The sequence below is a fragment of the Oncorhynchus clarkii genome, chromosome 26 (assembly GCF_045791955.1).
Source record: "Oncorhynchus clarkii lewisi isolate Uvic-CL-2024 chromosome 26, UVic_Ocla_1.0, whole genome shotgun sequence".
Classification (NCBI taxonomy): Eukaryota; Metazoa; Chordata; class Actinopteri; order Salmoniformes; family Salmonidae; genus Oncorhynchus; species Oncorhynchus clarkii.
In genome coordinates, this window is record NC_092172.1 from 75,804 (window position 1) to 98,512 (window position 22,709).

The 22,709-nt window shown below is 40.6% G+C and overlaps 1 protein-coding gene across 1 annotated transcript in view; it reads right to left on the bottom strand.

Moving 5' to 3' along the window:
• LOC139385284 (C-Jun-amino-terminal kinase-interacting protein 1-like) overlaps nucleotides 1-22,709 on the bottom strand; it is a 55,307-nt gene that overhangs the window by 14,976 nt on the left and 17,622 nt on the right. Inside the window, exons 7-12 of the mRNA XM_071130450.1 lie at nucleotides 20,602-20,677; nucleotides 15,027-15,199; nucleotides 5,365-5,468; nucleotides 3,188-3,304; nucleotides 2,226-2,296; nucleotides 1,891-1,989 (exon numbers count right to left, since the gene is read on the bottom strand). Coding sequence (XP_070986551.1) covers nucleotides 1,891-1,989; nucleotides 2,226-2,296; nucleotides 3,188-3,304; nucleotides 5,365-5,468; nucleotides 15,027-15,199; nucleotides 20,602-20,677 — 640 coding nt within the window. The remainder of the gene's footprint in view (nucleotides 1-1,890; nucleotides 1,990-2,225; nucleotides 2,297-3,187; nucleotides 3,305-5,364; nucleotides 5,469-15,026; nucleotides 15,200-20,601; nucleotides 20,678-22,709) is intronic.

The following is a 22,709-nucleotide window of genomic DNA, read 5'->3' on the forward strand; positions in this document are numbered from 1 at the left end:
TTCACATCAAAGTACATTCATCTCTAGGAGACAGAACACGTCTCCTTCTTGAGCGGTATGATGGTTGTGTGGTCCCATGGTGTTTATACTTGCGTACTATTGTTTGTACAGATGAACGTGGTACCTTCAGGAGTTTGGAAATTGCTCCCAAGGATGAACCAGGTCTTGGCTGATTTCTTTTGATTTTCCCATGATGTCAAGCAAAGAGGCACTGTGTTTGAAGGTAGGCCTTGAAATACATCCAAGGGTACACCTCCAATTGACAATTGAAATGATGTCAATTAGCCTATCAGAAGATTCTAATGCCATGACATATTTTTGGGGAATATTCCACGATATTTAAAGGCACAGTCAACTTAGTGTATGTAAACGTTTGACCCACTGGAATTGATACAGTGAAATATAAGTGAAATAATCTCTCTGTAAACAATTGTTGGAAAAATTACTTGTGTCATGCACAAAGTACATGTCCTAACTGACTTGCCAAAACTGTAAGTATTGTTATGAGACTTGTTTCTACACCTTGATTACACCACCCGCTCTGGTAAATTCAATTGATTGGTCATGATTTGGAAAGGCACACACCTGTCTATATAAGATCCCACAGTTGACAGTACATGTCAGAGCAACAACCAAGCCATGAGGTCAAAGGAATTGTCTGTAGAACTCTGAAACAGAATTGTGTCGAGGCACAGAAGGGTACCAGGTTTGAGGGATAGATGAACGGAGCATAGTACAGGACCTTAGACTGGGGCGAAGGTTCAGCTTCCAATAGCACAACGACCCTAAGTACACAGCCAAGACAACGCAGGAGTGGCTTCGGGACATGTCTCTGAATGTCCTTGAGTGGCCCAGCCAGAGCCTGGACTTGAACCCGGTCGAACATCTCTGGATAAATCTGAAAATAGCTGTGCAGCAACACTCCCAATCCAACCTGACAGATCTTGAGAGGATCTGCAGAGAAGAATGGAGTAACTACCCAAATACAGGTGTGCCAAGCTTGTAGCTCCATACCCAAGAATACTCGAGGCTGTAAATCGTTGCCAAAGGTGCTTCAACAAAGTACTCATGTAAATGTGCTATTACATTTTTTCATTAACATTATATATATATATATATTTTTTTTAACCTATTTTTGCTTTGTAATTATAGGGTACTGTGTGTAGATGTTTTTTTTTTTAAATACATTTTAGAATAAGGCTGTAACGTAACAAAATGTGGAACAAGTCAAGGGGTCTGAATACTTTCCGAACGGACTGTACATATAAATTATATTCCGGACTCTGCCCTTGCTCGTTATAATATTTCTTAATTCCTTCCTTCTTCTGTTTTGGTTTTGTTAGGTATTACTGCTAGGTATTACAGCTACGAACATAAGCATTTCGCTAGACCCGCGATAACATCTGCAAAATATGTGTATGCGACCAATGCAATTTATTTTGAAGTCCACAACTTCAAAACATTGTTCTCTCCATAGCAACGCTACCTTACTCGCTGTACTCATTACTGCACCCAAGAAACACCCACATCAAACCACACCCCCAAGATAACTCTTGTTCACCTTCCGCATTTCTTAATGGGCATTGATGAAAAACGAGGCCAAATTACAAAGTGCAGTTTCCCTTTAAACACTGACATTAGCTTTAGGGAGCGATAATATAATGGCCAATAGTAGTTGCAATTGAGATCAACTGTTCAGGTGAACTTAGCGCATATTGGTGGTTTAACGAGAGAACACCTCGTGTTGAGACATTGTTCAGTGTTGGTTGTAATTGACCCACTATGGCTAAGAACCTCTTGAAACCTCTGACAATATAAAAGAGGGAGAAAGAGCAAAAGAGTGATATGTATATTTTTTAAGCCAGAAACAAACAAGTCCTCAAACCTCACCCAACAGACTCTGCCAGGGGTTTAGTAGAATCTTCAGACACAAACACATGACAAGCAAATCTCTGGTCAGCTGGGTGTTTTGTGATGAAGCCAAAGTACCTAAGGGGAAAACATACAAACCACACATGGGTAAAAAAAGAAGAAGAAAGTACAGGGGTCAGAGGAGCGAAACCCCAGAGGGAACCAGGTTCCGGGAGTAAAATGCAGATTTTACAATGGAAGAGTGATTATTTTTTCTCCATTTCCTCCACTGCTTGCGCTATGACTCTCCCAAAAAGCACATTTTTATTTGAATACAGTGACTGGCATAATTTAATCCAGGTCCAGGTACTTACTTGCTGTTCTTAGGGTGATAGCCACAGAAGGAAACATTCTTCAACTGGAAGAAGTGGCTGCACTGGTTACTCTGTGATGACAGACAGACACACATCTATATTATAAACTAGTGGCGGATTTGAGGCCTTAAATTTTGGAAGGAATTTCTTCATTTTGGGCTCAAAATAAGCGCATCGCCTGGGACCATGGAGGGGGGGGGGAGGGGGACGGACTGTGATGTCCCAAGGCAATGCACACTACATATGAATGCAACATAATTATTTGGTACAAACCTCATTGACCAAATTCTATGGCTCCGAAAAACAGGTGTTGGGGGTAAAAAGTATCCACCCTCCATGTCAACAACTGCATTTCTCATGGAATTTGCTATCTGCTTACACCACATCATCTGTAGGAGCTGTAGCTAGTGAACCTTCTGATTGGCAAATTAGATTAGCTATTAAAGCAAATCATAGCCTTAATGTCAACAAAGAACCCACTGATGGTTACATATCTTTACTTCAGTTTAGGTGGGCATCGCTGTTGCCAGATGAAATTCTCACTTGCTTCTATACAATACAACTGGATTAAGATGTGTGGACTGCAATACCCTGTAGTGCCCACACTGAGGCGTTATCAACCTTCTTTACTGGGAATATTTCCCTCAGTGTGATCTTGCTGGTCAGCGGTTTGGATAAAACATCTCTTTGTATCTAGTCTTGCAAGCCAGACGCAAAGCTTTGTAGTTGTACTTTGGTCCAAACTAAACTGCTGTCTTTCTAACATGTGCTGAAGGTGTGCCTTAAGAAGTGTGTGTGAGTGTGTGTGTGATGTAAATGCTTGTGTTGAGTGTGTGCATAAATCTGAGTATGTCTGTCTGTGTACCTGTCCCGTGTGTCCGTGTGTGCACCCACGTGTGTGTGTATGTGCAGATGCGCGTGGATGTTTACAATGTGTGTGCATTTGAGTGTGGAAGTCTTACTCTGTCAGAGGCATAGTAGTCGTCCTGGACTAGGAGCTTCACGCCTTTCATGTTGATCTCAAGGATACAAGATGAAGGTGGGTTATACTGCACTGTCATCCTCCTATTGGTGGCAATCTGGTGACAATCAAAACAGCATCAGCATCCCGGTTTAGATATTGAAATTATTTGTTAAAAAAAGCACCCTTATTCAATTAATTGGAATTTAGAACATTTAGAACATGAACAGGGAAAGAGGTGGGTTATTGGTCTTAAACTTATAGTGGCATCTCAGCTAGAAATGCACACTATATATACAAAAGCATGTGGACACCCCTTCAAATTAGTGGATTCAACTATTTGAGCAACACCCGTTGCTGACCGGTGTATAAAAATGAGCACACAAAAAGTCAATCTCCATAGACAAACATTGGCAGTAGAATGGCCTTACTGAAGATCTCAGTGACTAGAGCTGCCCCGGTCAACTGTAAGTGAAGTGGGAAGATCTAGGAGCAACAAGGGCTCAGCCGCAAAGTGGTAGCTCACAAGCTCACAAAACGGGAACGCCGAGTGCTGAAGTGTGTAGCGTGTAAAAATTGTCTGTCCTCTGGAAGCAACACCAGAACAACAACTGTTAGTCTGGAGCTTCACCAAATGGGTTTCCATGGCTGAGCAGCCACACACAAGCCTAAGATCACCAGGCACCAATGCCAAGCATCAGCTGGAGTGGCGTGAAGCTCGTCGCCATTAGACTCTGGAGCAGTGGAAACGTGTTGTCTGGAGTGATGAATCACACTTCACCATCTGGCAGTCCGACAGACGAATCTGGGTTTGGCGGATCCCAGGAGAACGCTACCTGCCCCAATGCATAGTGCCAACTGTAAAGTTTTGTGGAGGAGGAATAATGATCTGGGGCTGTTTTCATGGTTCAGGCTAGGCCCCACAGTTTCCAGTGAAGGGAAATCTTAACGCTACAGCATACAATGACATTCTAGACAATTCTGTGCTTCCAACTTTGTGGCAACAGTTTGGAGAAGGCACTTTTCTCTTTCAGCATGACAATTCCCCTGTGCCCAAAGCAAGGTCCATACAGAAATGGTTTGTCGAGATCGGTGTGGAAAAACTTGACTGGCCTTCAGAGACCTGACTTCAACCCCATCGAACACAATTGGGAGGAATTGGAACGTCGACTGCAAGCCAGGCCTTATCACCCAACATCACTGCCTGATGTCACTAATGCCTAGTTAAATAAAGGTTAAATAAATTCAAATGAATAATGCTCGTGGCTGAAGTGAAGCAAGTCCCCACAGCAATGTTCCAGCATCTAGTGGAAAGCCTTCCCAGAAGAGTGGAGGCTGTTATAGTAGCCAAGGGGGTACCAACTCCATATTAATGCCCATGATTTTGGAATGAGATGTTCGACGTTCAGGTGTACACATACTTTTGGTGCTGTAGTGTTGCTTTTGAGCGATGCCTCTTTTCAACCTGCCTCTGCCTCTGTCCTCTTTTCTTTTCTAAAATGTTTTAATGATTTCCTGTCTTAACCTTTCTAATTTGTGATCTAAGATTATTCTACTGTCAATGCTTGTTTGTGTTATACAGGGTTGAGGTCAATTCTGAAATGAGTTGCGAATTCTATTCTTAAATTTGAATTGAATTTGAATTGCCCACACCCCACAGGAAACAGACTTTGAATTGAATTCAAATGGCTTATTTATTCTACACATTACTACACAAATACAAAATTGTAACCAATACTATGTATAAGAATCAAACTATGTGGTTGAATCAAAGGAATTACACTCATGTCTTATTTGAATTGCTTTGAATTAATTTACTTCCTTTAATTAAAATTAAATTACAATTTTCTTCCTTAGGGATGTTTTAAATGAATGCGTTGAATTCAATTCTGAATTCCGACCCCAACCATGGTGTAATAGAATACTATTTTCATAGAGAATGTACTAACTATACTGTTTACCTCTCACACTTTCACCCCATTATTTTCCATCTTCCTACTCAATCCATATGTCTCTTCATCCATATCTGTCTCTTCCTCCTCCTCTCTCTCAGTTAAAGATTATGGATTTCATTGGTAATGTGCCAGTTGACATCTCTCTCACACTCTTTCTATCTTCTCAATCTTTCTACACTCTCACTCTTTCTTTCACAAGAACACACACAGCACCTCCCCATACCTTCTGCATAGCTGCACACAGAACATCATTGCCTTTGTGGTAGGGCACTTGGACCGAGCCCAGGAATTTCATGTGGTATCTGTCTATCCATTCACTGCTCTTCACTGTGGGAGAGAGAGATAGAGAAAGATAAAAAATATATATAAACTATGGATGCTACAGTACATTTAAAGGCGCAATATGTAGAAATAGCTCTGCCATTTCATGGTTTCTAATGACAAAAGCAAAATATAACATAGAGAATAATTGTACCATCAATAACTGTCATGGACTGCATAAAGATTTACCCTCACCTGTTTTCGTATATTGCAGCATAGTAACTCATAACCACTTAACTATCCTAGAGGTAAGCAACATTCCATCCTTCACAATCCTGTAACTAATAATTCGACATCTGTAAGTATTCATATTCAAATCAAATAAAACTTCATTTGTCACATGCGCCGAATACAACAAGTGTATGCTTACTAACAATCCCTTAACCAACAGTGCAGTTCAAAAAGAGTTAAGAAAATATTTACCAAGTAGACTAAAATAAAAATAAAAAATGACACAATAAGAATAACAATAAGAGGCTATATACAGGGGGCACCGGTACCGAGTCAGTGTGTGCGGGTACAGGTTAGTTGAAGTAATTTGTACATGTAGGTAGGGGTGAAGTGACTATGCATAGATAATAAACAGCGAGTAGAAGCAGTGTACAAAAGGGAGGGGGGTTCAATGTCTGGTGGCGATTTTATTGATTGTTATGGCTTTGGGGTAGAAGCCTTTTAGTCCTAGACTTGGCGCTCCGGTACCGCTTCCTGTGCGATAGCAGAGAAAACGTTCTATGCTGTGTGTCTGGAGTTTCTGACAATTTTATGGGCTTTCCTCTGACACTGCCTATTATATAGGTCCTGGATGGCAGGAAGCTTGGCCCCAATGATGTACTGGTGTTACGTGCCTCCTAGAAGGAGGGAGGTGCAGGAATCAGGAGCAGGAGAGCAAGGAAGTCCCAGTGGCACAATCGTTTATTCAGAAGTCCCACCTTAACAACAACATGGGGGGGAACATACCCAAACGAGGTCGCCACATACAGGGAAATAAATGCTACACACGGAGGAGAAACCTCTACTCCTAAACACATACCAAAACGGTACAACTGCCGTGAGAAAGAAAACCCTGTGGTGCAAACACGTACCCCAAACAAAGTAACCACAGCAAACAATCCTGCACAAAGACTAGCAGGCAGTGGAGGTTAATAAACCCACCGAAATCAACTAAATGGACACAGGTGTAAACAAAACAGACAGAGACAAACAAAAAGGAAAAATGGATCGGTGGCAGCTAGTAGGCCGGCAACGACGACCGCCGAGCACCGCCCGAACATGGAGAGGAGCCACCTTCGGTGGAAGTCGTGACAACTGGGCCGTTTGCGCTACTCTCTGTAGCACCTTATGGTCAGATGCCCGAGCAGTTGTCATAGCAGGCAGTGATGCAGCTGTAGAACCTTTTGAGGATCGGGGGACCCATGCCAAATCTTTTCAGTCTCCTGAGGGGGACACGGTTTTGTCGTGTCCTCGTCACGACTGTCTTGGTATGTGTGGACCACGATAGTTTGTTGGTGATGTGGACACCAAGGAACTTGAAACTCTCGACCCGCTCCACTACAGCCCCGTTGATGTTAATGGGGGGACTGTTCAGCCCGCCTTTTCCTGTAGTCCACGATCATCTCCTTTGTCTTGCTCACATTGAGGGAGAGGTTGTTGTCCTGGCACCACACTGCCAGTTATCTGACCTCCTCCCTATAAGCCGTCTCATCGTTGTCAGTGATCAGGCCTACCACTGTTGTGTTGTCAGCAAACTTAATAATGGTGTTGGAGTTGTGTTTGGCCGCGCAGTCGTGGGTGAACCGGGAATACAGGAGGGGACTAAGTACACACCCCTAAGGGGCCCCAGTGTTAAAGATCAGCATGGCAGATGTGTTGTTGCCTACTCTTACCACCTGGGGGTGGCCCGTCAGGAAGTCTAGGATCCAGTTGGAGAGGGGGGTGTTTAGTCCCAGAGTCCTTAGCTTAGTGATGAGTTTCGTGGGCACTATGGTGTTGAACGCTGAGCTGTAGTCAATGAACAGCATTCTCACAAAAGTGATTATTTTGTCCAGGTGAGAAAGGGCAGTGTGGAGTGTGATTAAGATTGCCTCATCTGTGGATCTGTTGGGGCGGTATGCAAATTGAAGTGGGTCTAGGGTGTCTGGGAGGATGCTGTTGATTTGAGCCATGACCAGCATTTTATAGCACTTCATGGCTACTGACGCGAGTGCAACGGGGCGGTCATCATTTAGTGTCACGTTCTGACCTTTATTTCCTTTGTTTTGTATTTATTTAGTATGGTCAGGGCGTGAGTTGGGTGGGCAGTCTATGTTTGTTTTTCTATGATTTGGGTATTTCTATGTTTCAGCCTAGTATGGTTCTCAATCAGAGGCAGGTGTCATTAGTTGTCTCTGATTGAGAATCATACGTAGGTAGCCTGGGTTTCACTGTGTGTTTGTGGGTGATTGTTCCTGTCTCTGTGTTTGCACCAGATAGGACTGTTTAGGTTTTCACTTTTCTTGTTTTGTTTAGTCTGTTCATGTATAGTCAGTCGTCTTTATTAAAAACATGAATAACCACCACGCTGCATTTTGGTCCGCCTCTCCTTCACCACAGGAAAACCCTTACAGGCAGGTTACCTTTGCTTCCTTGGGCACAGGTAGGTCAAGCAGACCACAGGGTGGTATTTACAGACTCGGTCAGGGAGAGGTTGAAAATGTCAGGGAAGACAGTTGACGGTTGCACATTTTTTGAGTACACGTCCTGATAATATGTCTGGTCCAGAGGCTTTGTGAATGTTGACCTGTTTAAAGGTTTTGTTATTCCTTGTTAAAACTGGTTAAGGATAGGGGGCAGTATTTCCCCTTTGGATGAATTGCGTGCCCATAGTGAACTGCATAAAAATCTGTCCTAAATTGCTAATATATGCATATTATTATTATTGTTATTATTATTATTATTATTATTGGATAGAAAACACTCTGAAGCTTCTAAAACCGTTTGAATTATGTCTGTGAGTATAGCAGAACTCACAGGGCAGGCAACTTTGACGTCATCGCCCCCTCCCTTCCCAACAAGTTATGGATCTGGAAACACTTCCTATGTCTTCCACTAGATGTCCTCATTCAGTAGAAAGTGTAATGGAGCATTTGCTGTGAACTTTGAACTAATGGGAAGTAAAAGTAGTAAGTGTCGCAAAGATTTTCATGTGCTTGAGGGCGCGTATGCGTTAGAGTGCTTCGTCTGTTCCAGTCAGCCCCAGATGAACTAGGATTGCCCGGTTGGAATGATATTCGATATGTATGATTATAACATCCTGAAGATTGATACTTAGTTTGACCAGTTTCGGCGATGTGTAATTTGGAAGTTTTGATGCAAAATTATTCTGGACCAGAAGTCATTTTTTGGGCATTTGAGCTGAAAGTGGTAGCAAATGCTGCTACTTGGACACTAGAATTGAACATTATGAAACAAAACTATTTATTGTTGAACTAGCACTCCTTGCACTACATTCTGATCGAAGACCATCAAAGGTAAGGGAATATTTATGTTGTAATTTTGTATTTCTGTTGACTCCAACATAGCGGAGAAATATTGTTACGTCTGAGCGCTGTCTCAGATTATTGCATGGTAGGCTTTTTCCGTAACGTTAAAAAAAAATGTGACACAGCGGTTGCATTAAGAACCAGTGTATCTTTTTAATTATATGTAGAACATTTATCTTTAGTCAAAGTTTATGATGAGTATTTCTGTTATCTGGCGTAGCTTTCTATAATTCCTCCGGACATTTTGGAGAATTTTCTGAACATGGCGTCAATGTAAACCGAGATTTATGGATATAAAATGCATATTATCGAACAAAACATAAATGTACTGTGTAACATGTCATATGACTGTCATCTGATGAAGATTTTCAAGAGGTTAGTGAATGATTTTTTGTTTAAACCTGCTTTTGTGATTTTATTTTTATTTTTTTCTGTTTTGGTGGTGGTCTAACATAAATATATGCTGTGTTTTCGCCGTAAAACGTTTTAAAAATCTGACACGCTCGGTAGATGAACATGGTGTTTATCTTTCATTTGAGGTATTGGACTTGTTAATGTGTGGAGGTTAAATATTTCTAAGAATATTTTTGCATTCCCTGCGCCACCATTTCAGCTGAACGGGGGGTGTAGTTCCTGTAGGGGAACCCATAGGCTTAACAAGTTGACCAGCATTTTATAGCACTTCATGGCTACTGACGTGAGTGCAACGGGGCGGTCATCATTTAGGCAGGTTACCTTTGCTTCCTTGGGCACAGGTAGGTCAAGCAGACCACAGGGTGGTATTTACAGATTCGGTCAGGGAGAGGTTGAAAATGTCAGGGAAGACAGTTGACGGTTGCACATGCTTTGAGTACACGTCCTGATAATATGTCTGGTCCAGAGGCTTTGTGAATGTTGACCTGTTTAAAGGTTTTGTTATTCCTTGTTAATGTGTGTTCATGTACTTCTCATTATTTCACCATGTATTACTTTAATGATGTTAAAAAGATCGCTAGATAAAACGGGATTAGCCGACCCCATTGAAATGTATGGTGTTTAGCTTGGCAGTTAGCTAGCCCCATTGCTATTAATATTTCTCTCTTTAATCGTCATGTAAACTAGTCAGCATGGATGTGTGTGTATGCAAATGTGTATTTGTGTTAGTATACTCACCTGTGTCCTACCTGTTTAGTCTATTTTGGTTCATCCTGGATGTTCACCTCCATGTAAAATGCCCTATCTACAAAGGACTATTGTAGCCTATATCTACCTTGTGAGACCTCATTATTCTCTCCAAACATGTTATGTGTTACTGTTTAGCTTTGATACATCCAATTCTACGTGTATCTATATATACAGTACCAGTACACCTACTCATTCATTGTAGAAAAATAGTGAAGACATCAGAACTATGAAATAACACATATGGAATCATGTAGTAAACAAAAAAGTGTCAAACAAATCAAAATATATTTTATATTCGAGATTCTTCAAATAGACACCCTTTGCCTTGATGATAGCTTTGTACACTCTTGACATTCTCTCAACCAGCTTCATGATGTAGTCACTTGGAATGCATTTCAATTAACAGGTGTGCCTTCTTAAAAGTTAATCTGTGGAATTTCTTTCCTTCTTAATGCATTTCAGGCAATCAGTTGTGTTGTGACAAGGTAGGGGTGGTATACAGAAGATAGCCCTATTTGGTAAAAGTTCATGTTATGTCAAGAACAGCTCAAATAAGCAAAGAGAAACGACAGTCCATCATTACTTTAAGACATGAAGGTCAGTCAATACAGAAAATGTCAATAACTTTGAAAGTGCAATTGCAAAAACCATCAAGCGCTATGATGAAACTGGCTCTCATGAGGACTGCCACAGGAATGGAAGACCCAGAGTTACCAGGATAAGTTCATTAGAGTTACCAGCCTCATAAATTGCAGCCCAAATAAGTGCTTCACTGAGTTCAAGTAACAGACACATCTCAACATCAACTGTTCAGAGGAGACTGTGAATCAGGCCTTGTTGAATTTATTATGGATTTATTATGGATAAATGAATAAACAATATCCCCATTTGAAATATAATTGTATCTAGGTAAACTTATACTCTGTTTATAAGTAATAGACAATATGAGTTCATAAGAAGGAATTGTGTGACAGGACATTAATAAAAAGTTAATGAACACCATTCTTACTAGGCAGGAACAAATGGGTTGTGGACTGTGTAAACACATAAGGTCGTTAGCCTATGGTTGACCCTACTGAGACTTAGCTCTGGGGTTTTTAGATAAGACAGTGAGTGCATTCCTAGGTTTTCTGTTAATTAAAACTGTCAGTTCAGTGGTGATCGATAATGTTGAGGGGTCAAAAGTTATCTGGGAGTGTGTTAGTAAGTTAGAATGAACTTTTCACCTCACTTTGTCCCGGTCGAGAGGAGGGGATTCGGTTAAGGCAGTGTAATGACGTCATGATCTGTATATAAACTGATGCATGTGTTTGAGTGATAGCGCGCTCCGAGAATAAATTCTATTACCTATTATTTAAAGACTGGTCTGCGTCTATTTTATGCAAACAAGAAATCTTACAAATTCTCATAAAATAGATTAAGGGCTTTCAACTGATGAAAGCACATTGGCATAATTAAATTATACTAACAGGCCTTCGTGTTCGAATTGCTGCAAAGAAACCACTACTAAAGGACACCAATATGAAGAAGAGACTCGGTCCAAGAAACACGAGAAATGGAGATTAGACCAGTAGAAATTTGTACTTTGGTCTGGAGTCCAAATTGGAGAATTTTGGTTCCAACCGCCATGTCTTTGTGAGACGCGATGTGGGTGAACGGACGGTCTCCGCATGTGTATTTCCCATCGTAAAGCATGGAGGAGGAGATGTTATGGTGTGGGGGTGCTTTGCTGGTGACACTGTCTGTGATTTACTTAGAATTCAAGGCCCACTTAACCAGCATGGCTCCCACAGCATTCTGCAGCGATATCCCATCTACTTTGGGCTTAGTGGGACTATCATTTGTTTGTCAACAGGACAATGGCCCAACAACCTCCAGGCTGTGTAAGGGCTATTTTACCAAGAAGGAGAGGGATGGAGTGATGCATCAGATGACCTGGCCTCCACAATCACCCGACCTCAACCTAATTGAGATGGTTTGGGATGAGTCGAACTGCAGAGTGAAGCAAAAGCAGAATATGTGGTAACTCCTTCAATACTGTTGGAGAAGCATTCCAGGTGAAGCTGGTTGAGAGAATGCCAAGAGTGTGCAAAGCTGTCATCAAGGCAAAGGGTGGCTATTTGAAGAATCTCAAATATAAAATATATTTAGATTTGTTTAACACTTTTTTGTTTACTACATGATTCCATATGTGTTGTCATAGTTTTGATGTCTTCACTATTATTCTACAATTTACAAAATAGAACTCTAAAACTTTTGCCCGGTAGTGTATATGAGAATATCATACTTACCTTTTGTCATGCTGTGCTTATCATTTTTGTGCGTACAGTTTTAGACTTCTGAAATTCAATCTTCAAATTCAATCTCTAGCCTGGTTGTTGGAGGATTAGCGTGAAGAAAAGTTTAGCTGGCTATCTACCTAATGAAGCGCTCATTGGAGCATGACTTTAGTGAGAACTGCAAACATAATGTATTATCAGCTGTTTGAAGTTGTTGTGCAGAACTGAATGTAAAAATACACAAAAATGTAACTCATGGAGTGGGAGAATAGACATATTGTACATAGAACATATCTACATCTTATCAGTCTTGCTTTCAATGAGAATGACATGTCAACTCCCATTTATATGTGATCACGTATATCTACTGTATGTGATCATCATGGTTGCACCATTTCTGTGCAGTAAGCAGTTTGTTTCTACCTCTCTATATACACTGCTCCAAAAAATAAAGGCAACACTTAAACAACAAAATGTAACTCCAAGTCAATCACACTTCTGCGAAATCAAACTGTCCACTTAGGAAACAACACTGATTGACAATAAATGTCACATGCAAATGGAATAGACAACAGGTGGAAATGATAAGCAATTAGCAAGACACCCCCAATAAAGGAGTGGTTCTGCAGGTGGGGACCACAGACCACTTCTCAGTTCCTATGCTTCCTGGCTGATGTTTTGGTCACTTTTGAATGCTGGCGGTGCTTTCACTCTAGTGGTAGCATGAGACGGAGTCTACAACCCACACAAGTGGCTCAGGTAGTGCAGCTCATCCAGGATGGCACATCAATGCGAGCTGTGGCAAGAAGGTTTGCTGTGTCTTTCAGCGTAGTGTCCAGAGCATGGAGGTGCTACCAGGAGACATGCCAGTACAACAGGAGACGTGGAGGAGGCCATAGGAGGGCAACAACCCAGCAGCAGAACCGCTACCTCCGCCTTTGTGCAAGGAGGAGCAGGAGGAGCACTGCCAGAGCCCTGAAAAATGACCTCCAGCAGGCCACAAATGTGCATGTGTCTGCTCAAACGGTCAGAAACAGACTCCATGAGGGTGGTATGAGGGTCCGACGTCCACAGGTGGGGGTTGTGCTTACAGCCCAACACCGTGCAGGACATTTGGCATTTGCCAGAGAACACCAAGATTGGCAAATTCGCCACTGGCGCCCTGTGCTCTTCACAGATGAAAGCAGGTTCACACAGAGCACTTGACAGATGTGACAGAGTCTGGAGACGCCGTGGAGAACGTTCTGCTGCCTGCAACATCCTCCAGCATGACAGGTTTGGCGGTGGGTCAGTTATGGTGTGGGGTGGCATTTCTTTGGGGGGCCGCTCAGCCCTCCATGTGCTCGCCAGAGGTAGCCTGACTGTCCAGGAGTTGGCGGATGCTTTAGTCCAGGTCTGGGAGGAGATCCCTCAGGAGACCATCTGCCACCTCATCAGGAGCATGCCCAGGCGTTGTAGGGAGGTCATACAGGCACGTAGAGGCCACACACACTACTGAGCCTCATTTTGACTTGTTTTAAGGACATTACATCAAAGTTTGATCAGCCTGTAGTGTGGTTTTCCACTTTAATTTTGAGTGTGACTCCAAATCCAGACCTCCATGGGTTAATACATTTGATTTCCATTGATAATTTTTGTGTGATTTTGTTGTCAGCACATTCAACTATGTAAAGAAAAAAGTATTTAATAAGAATATTTCATTCATTCAGATCTAGGATGTGTTATTTTAGTGTTCCCTTTATTTTTTTGAGCAGTGTATATAGGTATATAGACCAAGTTCAAGGTCAAATTGCGGATAAAATCTACCCAGGACATCATGTCACTTTTCCGGTACCGGGTTTAATTTTTATTTAATTTGTTTCATTACGTGTTTTGCTAGTTTGAGACCTATACTTATGTAAGCAGATGAAGGGTCATGGTTGAAAAAAATACGTTAAATAGTCATTTGACCCGGAACAGACGGGAGGGTTAAAGTGCTCTACACAAGGTTGGTTCAATGCCATTAATACTGTAATGTGCATCAATATCTTCACCTTTAGAGCTGTCAACACAATAGTGTTCTTTAAAGGGGCAATCTGTGATTGGTTACACACCATGGCAAAGAAATATGACTTTACTTACATGTCATGTGCTTGAATCATTTGATTATATGAGGGTCAAACTATTTAATATTTGCTCTCCTTAAAGAGGCCATTTTCAGTTGTTACGTTCATTTTTAGACTTTTCAAATAATTATATACTGTAGACCCATTGATTCTTGAAGAATATTACTTCCATATTCTCATGAGTTTAGTTCAAAACTATCAGCTTGTTTTACTCCACTGTGTATAAACAATTTAATTGTAAATAGTTACATAGCCTATTACATAGTTTTTACCATGTTTTGAGGCTATCATTTTGATATCATGAATGGTCAGTCCTTGCATCCATAGCTCTGATGAGTGGTTACATTTCTCCAGTCCCATCCCTCAGCTGTTTACCAAATCAAATGCAGGGTGTTGGCTTTGTTATTGTTTGAACTACAGATGGCCCCTTTAAAGTGCTGCAAATACTCATTTAGCATTTTAGCACTGTCTAAATAAGCAGGGATCAAAGCACTGAACCTTTGATGCTCTCTGGCTTCTTGGCGACCTCTATGGCGTAGTAAGCAGGGAAGATGCCGCGGGTGCCTGTACGCATGTTGTAGCCTTCGTACCAGTAATCCTCTGCTTGTACCTCCACCAGTAGAGGGTCATCCACCTCCAACTCCAGCTCGTCATCATGGCGAGGGACGAACCTGTAGCCATCACAGAAACAGGGGCAAATAACCAGACAGAACAACACGTCAGATTTTAGAACCTGTTCATGCTTAGAGAGACAATTTGTTAACTGTGTAACATTCAAGTCCACACCTGTGTACTTTGGCTGGTAACAGATACAGTGCACTCAGCTTATACAGATATACAACTGAACTGCTCATAGTGGTCAAACACCATAACTAAGAAATACTCCTGCTGTGTCATTTGGTGTCATGTGTCATGAATCATTTGGTTTAATCATCATGATCAAACTGTTTAATATGTGTCTTCCTTAAAGGGGTAATCTGCAGTTGCTACATACATTTTTTAAAAACTTTTGAATTAATTATACATTGATTCTTGAAGAATATAACTTGTATCATAAGCTTAGTTCAACTGTCATACGCCACCAGAACCCAAAATATAAGCGTGTTTTAATCCCTTGTTTTGCTAAACAGAGGGTGCATGACAGTACATGAAGGATTACTTGTCTTATACTGTTCAAATGTATGATGAAGTTACGAGTAATGGTAAAAGGATCACCAAATTGAAACATTTCTGTGGTAGTACTTCCATGAATTTCACTGTAGTATTTGCCCTCTCTGTTGAACACAGACCAACAATACACCAAATGACGCGTATTGAGCAGCCCGTTGGTTTGGCAAAATCTGTGTCCAAATCAGTCAAACACTCAATATTTATTGAAAATGTTATTGTATATTTTGCTTTTAAGAGGTCTGGGGGTCTCATTTTTCAGAGAGCCGATCTGTGACCTGCCAAATAACATTCTTATTTAATTGATTTTATGACTCCAGATTTGTCCACCTTGCCGGCTTGGGGATTCAAACCAGCAACCTTTTGGATACTAGCCCAATGCTTAGTTTAAAGATAATTGACATTAGATCATAGTTAGCTTAGCACAATTGCTGGAAGTCTCAAGGTACAGTAGCCAACTCCTCTCAAAAGCATGGAATAAATATCTCCTAGCTACTCCAAAGCTGGATGGTTAGCACTTTCTATGTATTTTTACAAGTATGTATAAAACTATACAATTTCAATTCTAGTTGTTTTAAATGCAGTTATTTATTGAACAATTTGATGTAAAATACACATTTAAAAAAAATCTGCTGTAGGCGCAAGAAAAGGCTCTGTGCAACCTATCAAGTCAACAGACAATGCTTCAGTTCTGAGCTAGACAGCTGGTAGTTTGTTTAGTGTTCTTCGCCTCTACTAACTCCACATCTCGCATGTGGGAGCGTAATCATCGCCTGACACTAATTTCCATAACGCATCGGACATAAATATCCCAAGAAAATATTCCTATTCATGAAAATCACCAATGAAATATATTAGCCTTTTGTTAATCACCCTGTCATCTCAGATTTTCAAAATATGCTTTACAGCCAAAGCTAGACAAGCATTTGTGTAAGTTTATCACAGCCTAGCATAGCATTATGCCCTGCTAGCAGCAGGCAACATTTTCACGAAAATAAGAAAAGCAATCAAATTAAATCATTTACCTTTGAAGAACTTCGGATGTTTTCACTCACGAGACTCCCAGTTAGATAGCAAATGTTCCTTTTTTCCAAAAATATTATTTTTGTAGGCGAAATAGCTCCATTTGTTCTTCATGTTTGGCTGAGAAATCGACCGGAAAATGCGGTCACTACAACGCCAAACTTTTTTCCAAATTAGCTCCATAATATCGACAGAAACATGGCAAACATTGTTTAGAATCAATCCTCAAGGTGTTTTTCACATATCTATTCGATAATATATCCACCTGAACAATTGGTTTCTCATTAGAAGCGATTGGAATAATGGCTACCTCTATACTTTACGCAAGATTTTCTGCGGGAGCCATCATGTGACCACTTGCTCAATGTAGTCCCTTACGGCTATTCTTCAACATAAATGCGTAAAAATACACCTTGGGGAATACGTAGAAAGCGTAAGCTCATTCGTAGCCCATTCACAGCCATATAAGGTGCCATTGGCATGCAGCGCTTTCAAAATATGGGGCACTTCCGGATTGGATTTTTATCTGGGTTTCGCCTGTAACATCAGGTTCTGTTATACTCACAGACAATATCTTTGCAGTTTTGGAAACGTTAGAGTGTTTTCTATCCAAAGCAGTCAATTATATGCATAGTCTAGCATCCTGTTGTGACAAAATATCCCATTTAAAACGGGAATGTTTTTTTCTCCAAAAATGAAATACCGCCCCCAGAGTTTCAAGAGGTTTTAAAGAAGATGTATTCATATCACGCTGCGTCTTGGTCTCCTCACTATTACGAACGTGACAATTACCTTCAAACTGCATGCTGAGACATAACAATGGTATTGATGAGTTCATCTGACTAGGTAAGTAGAATAAAGAGTTAAATCCCCAAATCTCGCAGCATCCCTTTAAAAAATAATAGTTTCACCATATTAAAATGAGAGTTCAGTTCACATAAAAAGGGTTGACCTTAATATGAGGACAGACATAAATGAATCACTAATCTCATGAAATCAATGATCTTCGGAAATTACTTTGCCAATACAAAAACATAACTATGGCTTTCCAATGATGGTGAAAACGTGGAGAAATGTTGAGGAATAAGTGGGTTAAAATCTTCCCAGAAGTCACATGGCGAGTGACATTACAAAATGCAGATTTCTTGCTTTTCATAAAAAAATGTATTTATTGACTTGTCCATGTGGTCAACATTAAATACAATTTAATATACTGTAACAGTCTTTTAAAATGCAATATTCGTGCACAATTTCTACTGAAAACATAAAATTCCCTATTTGTGGAATGACGCAACTATCCATAGGTTTTTCTGCTCTTGATTCCAAGAGACTCATTTGGCCTGTTAAATCTATTTGTCATGGAGGATAACTTTACAAGAAACCTTACTAAATACTACAAAGCAAGGCTGAAGTGCAAAAGGTCAATTACTTTAGTGGTTAGGATTACCAAAGTGCTCTGTATAAGTATGACGTTAGAGGTCTTTGTTTAATCAGTGCTAGGATGTAGTTGTGGGTTCAATTCCCACATAAGCTATACTCAGCAAAAAAAATAAATGTCCTCGCACTGTCAACTGTGTTTCTTTTCAGCAAACTTAACATGTGTAAGTATTTGCATGAACATAACAAGATTCAACAACTGAGACATAAACTGAACAAGTTCCACAGACATGTGACTAACAGAAATGAATAATGTGTCCCTGAACAAAGGCGGGGTCAAAATCAAAAGTAACAGTCAGTATCTGGCCCTAGACCTCACCCTCCGATCCAACAGGTCCCAGACGTGCTCAATGGGATTGAGATCCGGGCTCTTCGCTGGCCATGGCAGAACACTGACATTCATGTATTGCAGGAAATCTCTCACAGAATGAGGAGTATGGCTGGTGGCATTGTCATGCTGGAGGGTCATGTCAGGATGAGCCTGCAGGAAGGGTACCACATGAGGGAGGAGGATGTCTTCCCTGTAACACACAGCGTTGAGATAGCCTGCTATGACAACAAGCTCAGTCCGATGATGCTGTGACACACCGCCCCAGACCATGACAGTCCCTCCACCTCCAAATCCATCCCACTCCAGAGTACAGGCCTAGGTGTAATGCTCATTCCTTGATTGATAAACACGAATCCGATCATCACCCCTGGTAAGACAAAACCGCGACTCATCAGTGAAGAGCACTTTTTGCCAGTCCTGTCTTGTCCAGCGACGGTGGGTTTGTGCCCATAGGCGACGTTGTTGCCGGTGATGTCTGGTGAAGACCTGCTTTTGCTTTTGTTGTAAACAGGCCTACAAGCCCTCAGTCCAGCCTCTCTCACCCTATTGCAGACAGTCTAAGCACTGATGGAGTGATTGTGCGTTCCTGGTGTAACTTGGGCAGTTGCTGTTGCCATCCTGTACCTGTCCCGCAGGTGTGATGTTTGGATGTACTGATCCTGTGCAGGTGTCCGTCCTGTCTCCCTGTAGTGCTGTCTTAGGCGTCTCACAGTACGGACATTAAAATGTGTTGCCCTGGCCACATCTGTAGTCTTCTTGCAACATGCATAAAGCAAATTCACGTAGATAAGCAGGGACCATAGGCATCTTTATTTTAATTTTTAATGGTTCATTGAATAAGCATGTTTAACCTTTTATAACTAGGGTGCGCTATTTTAATTTTGGGATGAAAAACGTTCCCGTTTTAAACAAGATATTTTGTCACGAAAAGATGCTCGACTATGCATATAATTGACAGCTTTGGAAAGAAAACACTCTGACGTTTCCAAAACTGCAAAGATATTGTCTGTGAGTGCCACAAACTGATGTTACAGAAAAAACCCAGATAAAAATCCAATCAGGAAGTGCCGCATTTTTTGAAACCGCCTCATGGCAATGACTCCTTATATGGCTGTGGAGGAGCTAGGAGTCAGCTTACGTTTTCCACGTTTTCCCCAAGGTGTCTGCAGCATTGTGACGTATTTGTAGGCATATCATTGGAAGATTGACCATAAGAGACTACATCTACCAGGTGGTCGCTTGGTGTCCTCCATCGCAATTATTGCGTAATCTCCAGCTGCAGTATTTTTTCGTTTGCCTCTGATGAGAAACCGACTGCCACGAATGATTTTTCATCGAATAGAATTGTGAAAAACACCTTGAGGATTGATTCTAATGATTTGCCATGTTTCTGTCGATATTATGGAGCTAATTTGGAAAAAAGTTTGGCGTTGTAGTGACTGCATTTTTGTTTTTTTTCCTTAGCCAAACGTGATGAACAAAACGGAGCAATTTCTCCTACACAAATAATATTTTGGGAAAAAAATGAACATTTGCTATCTAACAGAGTCTCCTCATTGAAAACATCCGAAGTTCTTCAAAAGTAAATTATTTTATTTGAATGCTTTTCTTGTTTTTGTGAAAATGTTGCCTGCTGAATGCTAGGCTTAATGCTATGCTAGGCTATCAATACTCTTACACAAATGCTTGTGTAGCTTTGGTTGAAAAGCATATTTTGAAAATCTGAGATGACAGTGTTGTTAGCAAAAGGCTAAGCTTGTGTTTCAATATATTTATTTCATTTGCGATTTTCATGAATAGGAAACGTTGTGTTATGTTAATGAGCTTGAGGCTATGATTACGCTCCCGGATACGGGTTTGGAGTCGCAAGAAGTTAAACCTTTTACAATGAAGATCTGTGACGTTATTTGGATTTTTACGAATTATCTTTGAAAAACAGGGTCCTGAAAAAGGGCCGTTTCTTTTTTTGCTCAGTTTATATACTGAAGTATGTTCTTAATAAGTCACTTTGTATAAATACCTGCCAAATTTCATTTGCAGTAGTGCAGTTGACAACAACGATGATGGTGACCAAGACAATAATGATGTGATGATGATAATAAAGGTATATCTCACCTGTAGACGGCTCTGTGACTCTGTTCCCTCTCCTCCCCATTAATGAAGCAGGAGAACAAGCCAAATGACTTTGCACCTGGAGAAGTCAAAAGCAAAAGAGAATTTGTTTTTTATTCTGAAGTACTGTTTTCAAAGTATACCTAACAGAATACACACTGTACTTACAACAATCACTTTGTTTATTTATCCCTTATTTAATAAAAGGCATCCCGCAAGATTCTACTCTGGGTCCAGTATTTCTTAATGTCTACAGTGCCTTCAGAAAGTATTCATAACCCTTGACATATTCCACATTTTGTTGTGTTACAGCGTGGATGAAATTTGTTTTTCTCCCCATCTACTCATAATAACCCATAATAATCAAGTGAATATGTTGAATACATACACTACTGTTCAAAAGTTTGGGGTCACTTAGAAATGTCCTTGTTTCTAAAAGAAAAGAAAAAAAATTGTCCATTAAAATAACATCAACATTGATCAAAAATACAGTGTACACATTGTTAATGTTGTAAAGGACTATCGTAGCAGGAAATGGCATTTTTTTAAATGAAATATCTACAGAGGCCCATTATCAGAAAGCATCACTCCTGTGTTCCAATGGCACATTGTGTTACCTAATCCAGGTTTATAATTTTAGAAGGCTAATTGATCATTAGAAAACCCTTCTGAAATTATGTTAGCACTGCTGAAAAAATGTTGTTCTGATTAAAGAAGCAATAAAACTGGCCTTTAGGCTAGTTGATTATCTGGAGCATCAGCATTTGTGGGTTCTATTACAGGCTCAAATTGGCCAGAAACAATGAATAGAAAGAAGAGTGGGAGGCTGAGGCTGACAACTGAGCAAGAGGACAAGTACATTAGTGTCTAGTTGGAGAAACAGATGCCTCACAAGTCCTCAATTGGCAGGTTCATTAAATCATACCCGCAAAACACAACAGTGAAGAGGCGACTCCGTGATGCTGGCCTTCTAGATAGAGTTGCAAAGAAAAAGCAAAAAAAAAAAGCAAAAGTCAGAAGTTTACATACACTTAGGTTGGAGTCATTAAAACTCATCTTTCAACCACTCCATACATTTCTTGTTAACCTCTTGATCCTACTTGAGATGCAGACGTCTCAAGTAGGCACCTGGAAATGCAAATGCGCTACGCTAAATGCTAAATGTACTCGTTAAAACTCAAACGTTCATTAAAATACACATGCAGGGTATTGAATTAAAGCTACACTCGTTGTGAATCTAGCCAACAAGTCAGATTTTTAAAATGCTTTTCGGCGAAAGCATGAGAAGCTATTATCTGATAGCATGCAACACCCCAAAATGCCTGAAGGCGACGTAAACAAAATAATTAGCGTAGCCGGCGCTACACAAAAACGCAGAAATAAAATATAAAACATTCATTACCTTTGACGAGCTTCTTTCTTGGCACTCCTATATGCCCCATAAACATCACTATTGGGTCTTTTTTTCGATTAAATCGGTCCATATATACCCAAAATAGCCATCTATGGAAACTGTGTAATTCAGAATTGTTGTTTCAAAACGCTGCGTCATTTTTTTAAATTAAAAAAGTTGACGATAAACTTTCACAAAACACTTCGAAATACTTTTGTAATCCAACTTTAGGTATTAGTAAACGTTTATAATTTATCAAAATGATCACGGGGCGATGTGTATTCAATAGCTCCACGTCTTGAAATCATGGTCGGAAAACGTTCCTCCAAAACATCCTGTCAGAGACCGGAAGAAATGGAATCCCCCTCCTTTGATTTCCCAAGAAATAACTCTCAGGAAAATGACGACAATGGCGACATCGTGTGGAAGCTGTAGGAATTGCATCCGTGTCCATATTTAATTTGGTGTCCTTTAAACAATATCATGCAAGTGGCGCATGGAAATTATTTTCAGCTTTCAGTGACCAGTTTTTCTTGCGCTTTTCGATGAAACACACGCTCTGTTATAGTCACAGCCGTGATTTAACCAGTTTTAGAAACTTCAGAGTGTTTTCTATCCACACATACTAATCATATGCATATACTATATTCCTGGCATGAGTAGCAGGACGCTGAAATGTTGTGCGATTTTTAACAGAATGTTCGAAAAAGGAGGGGGT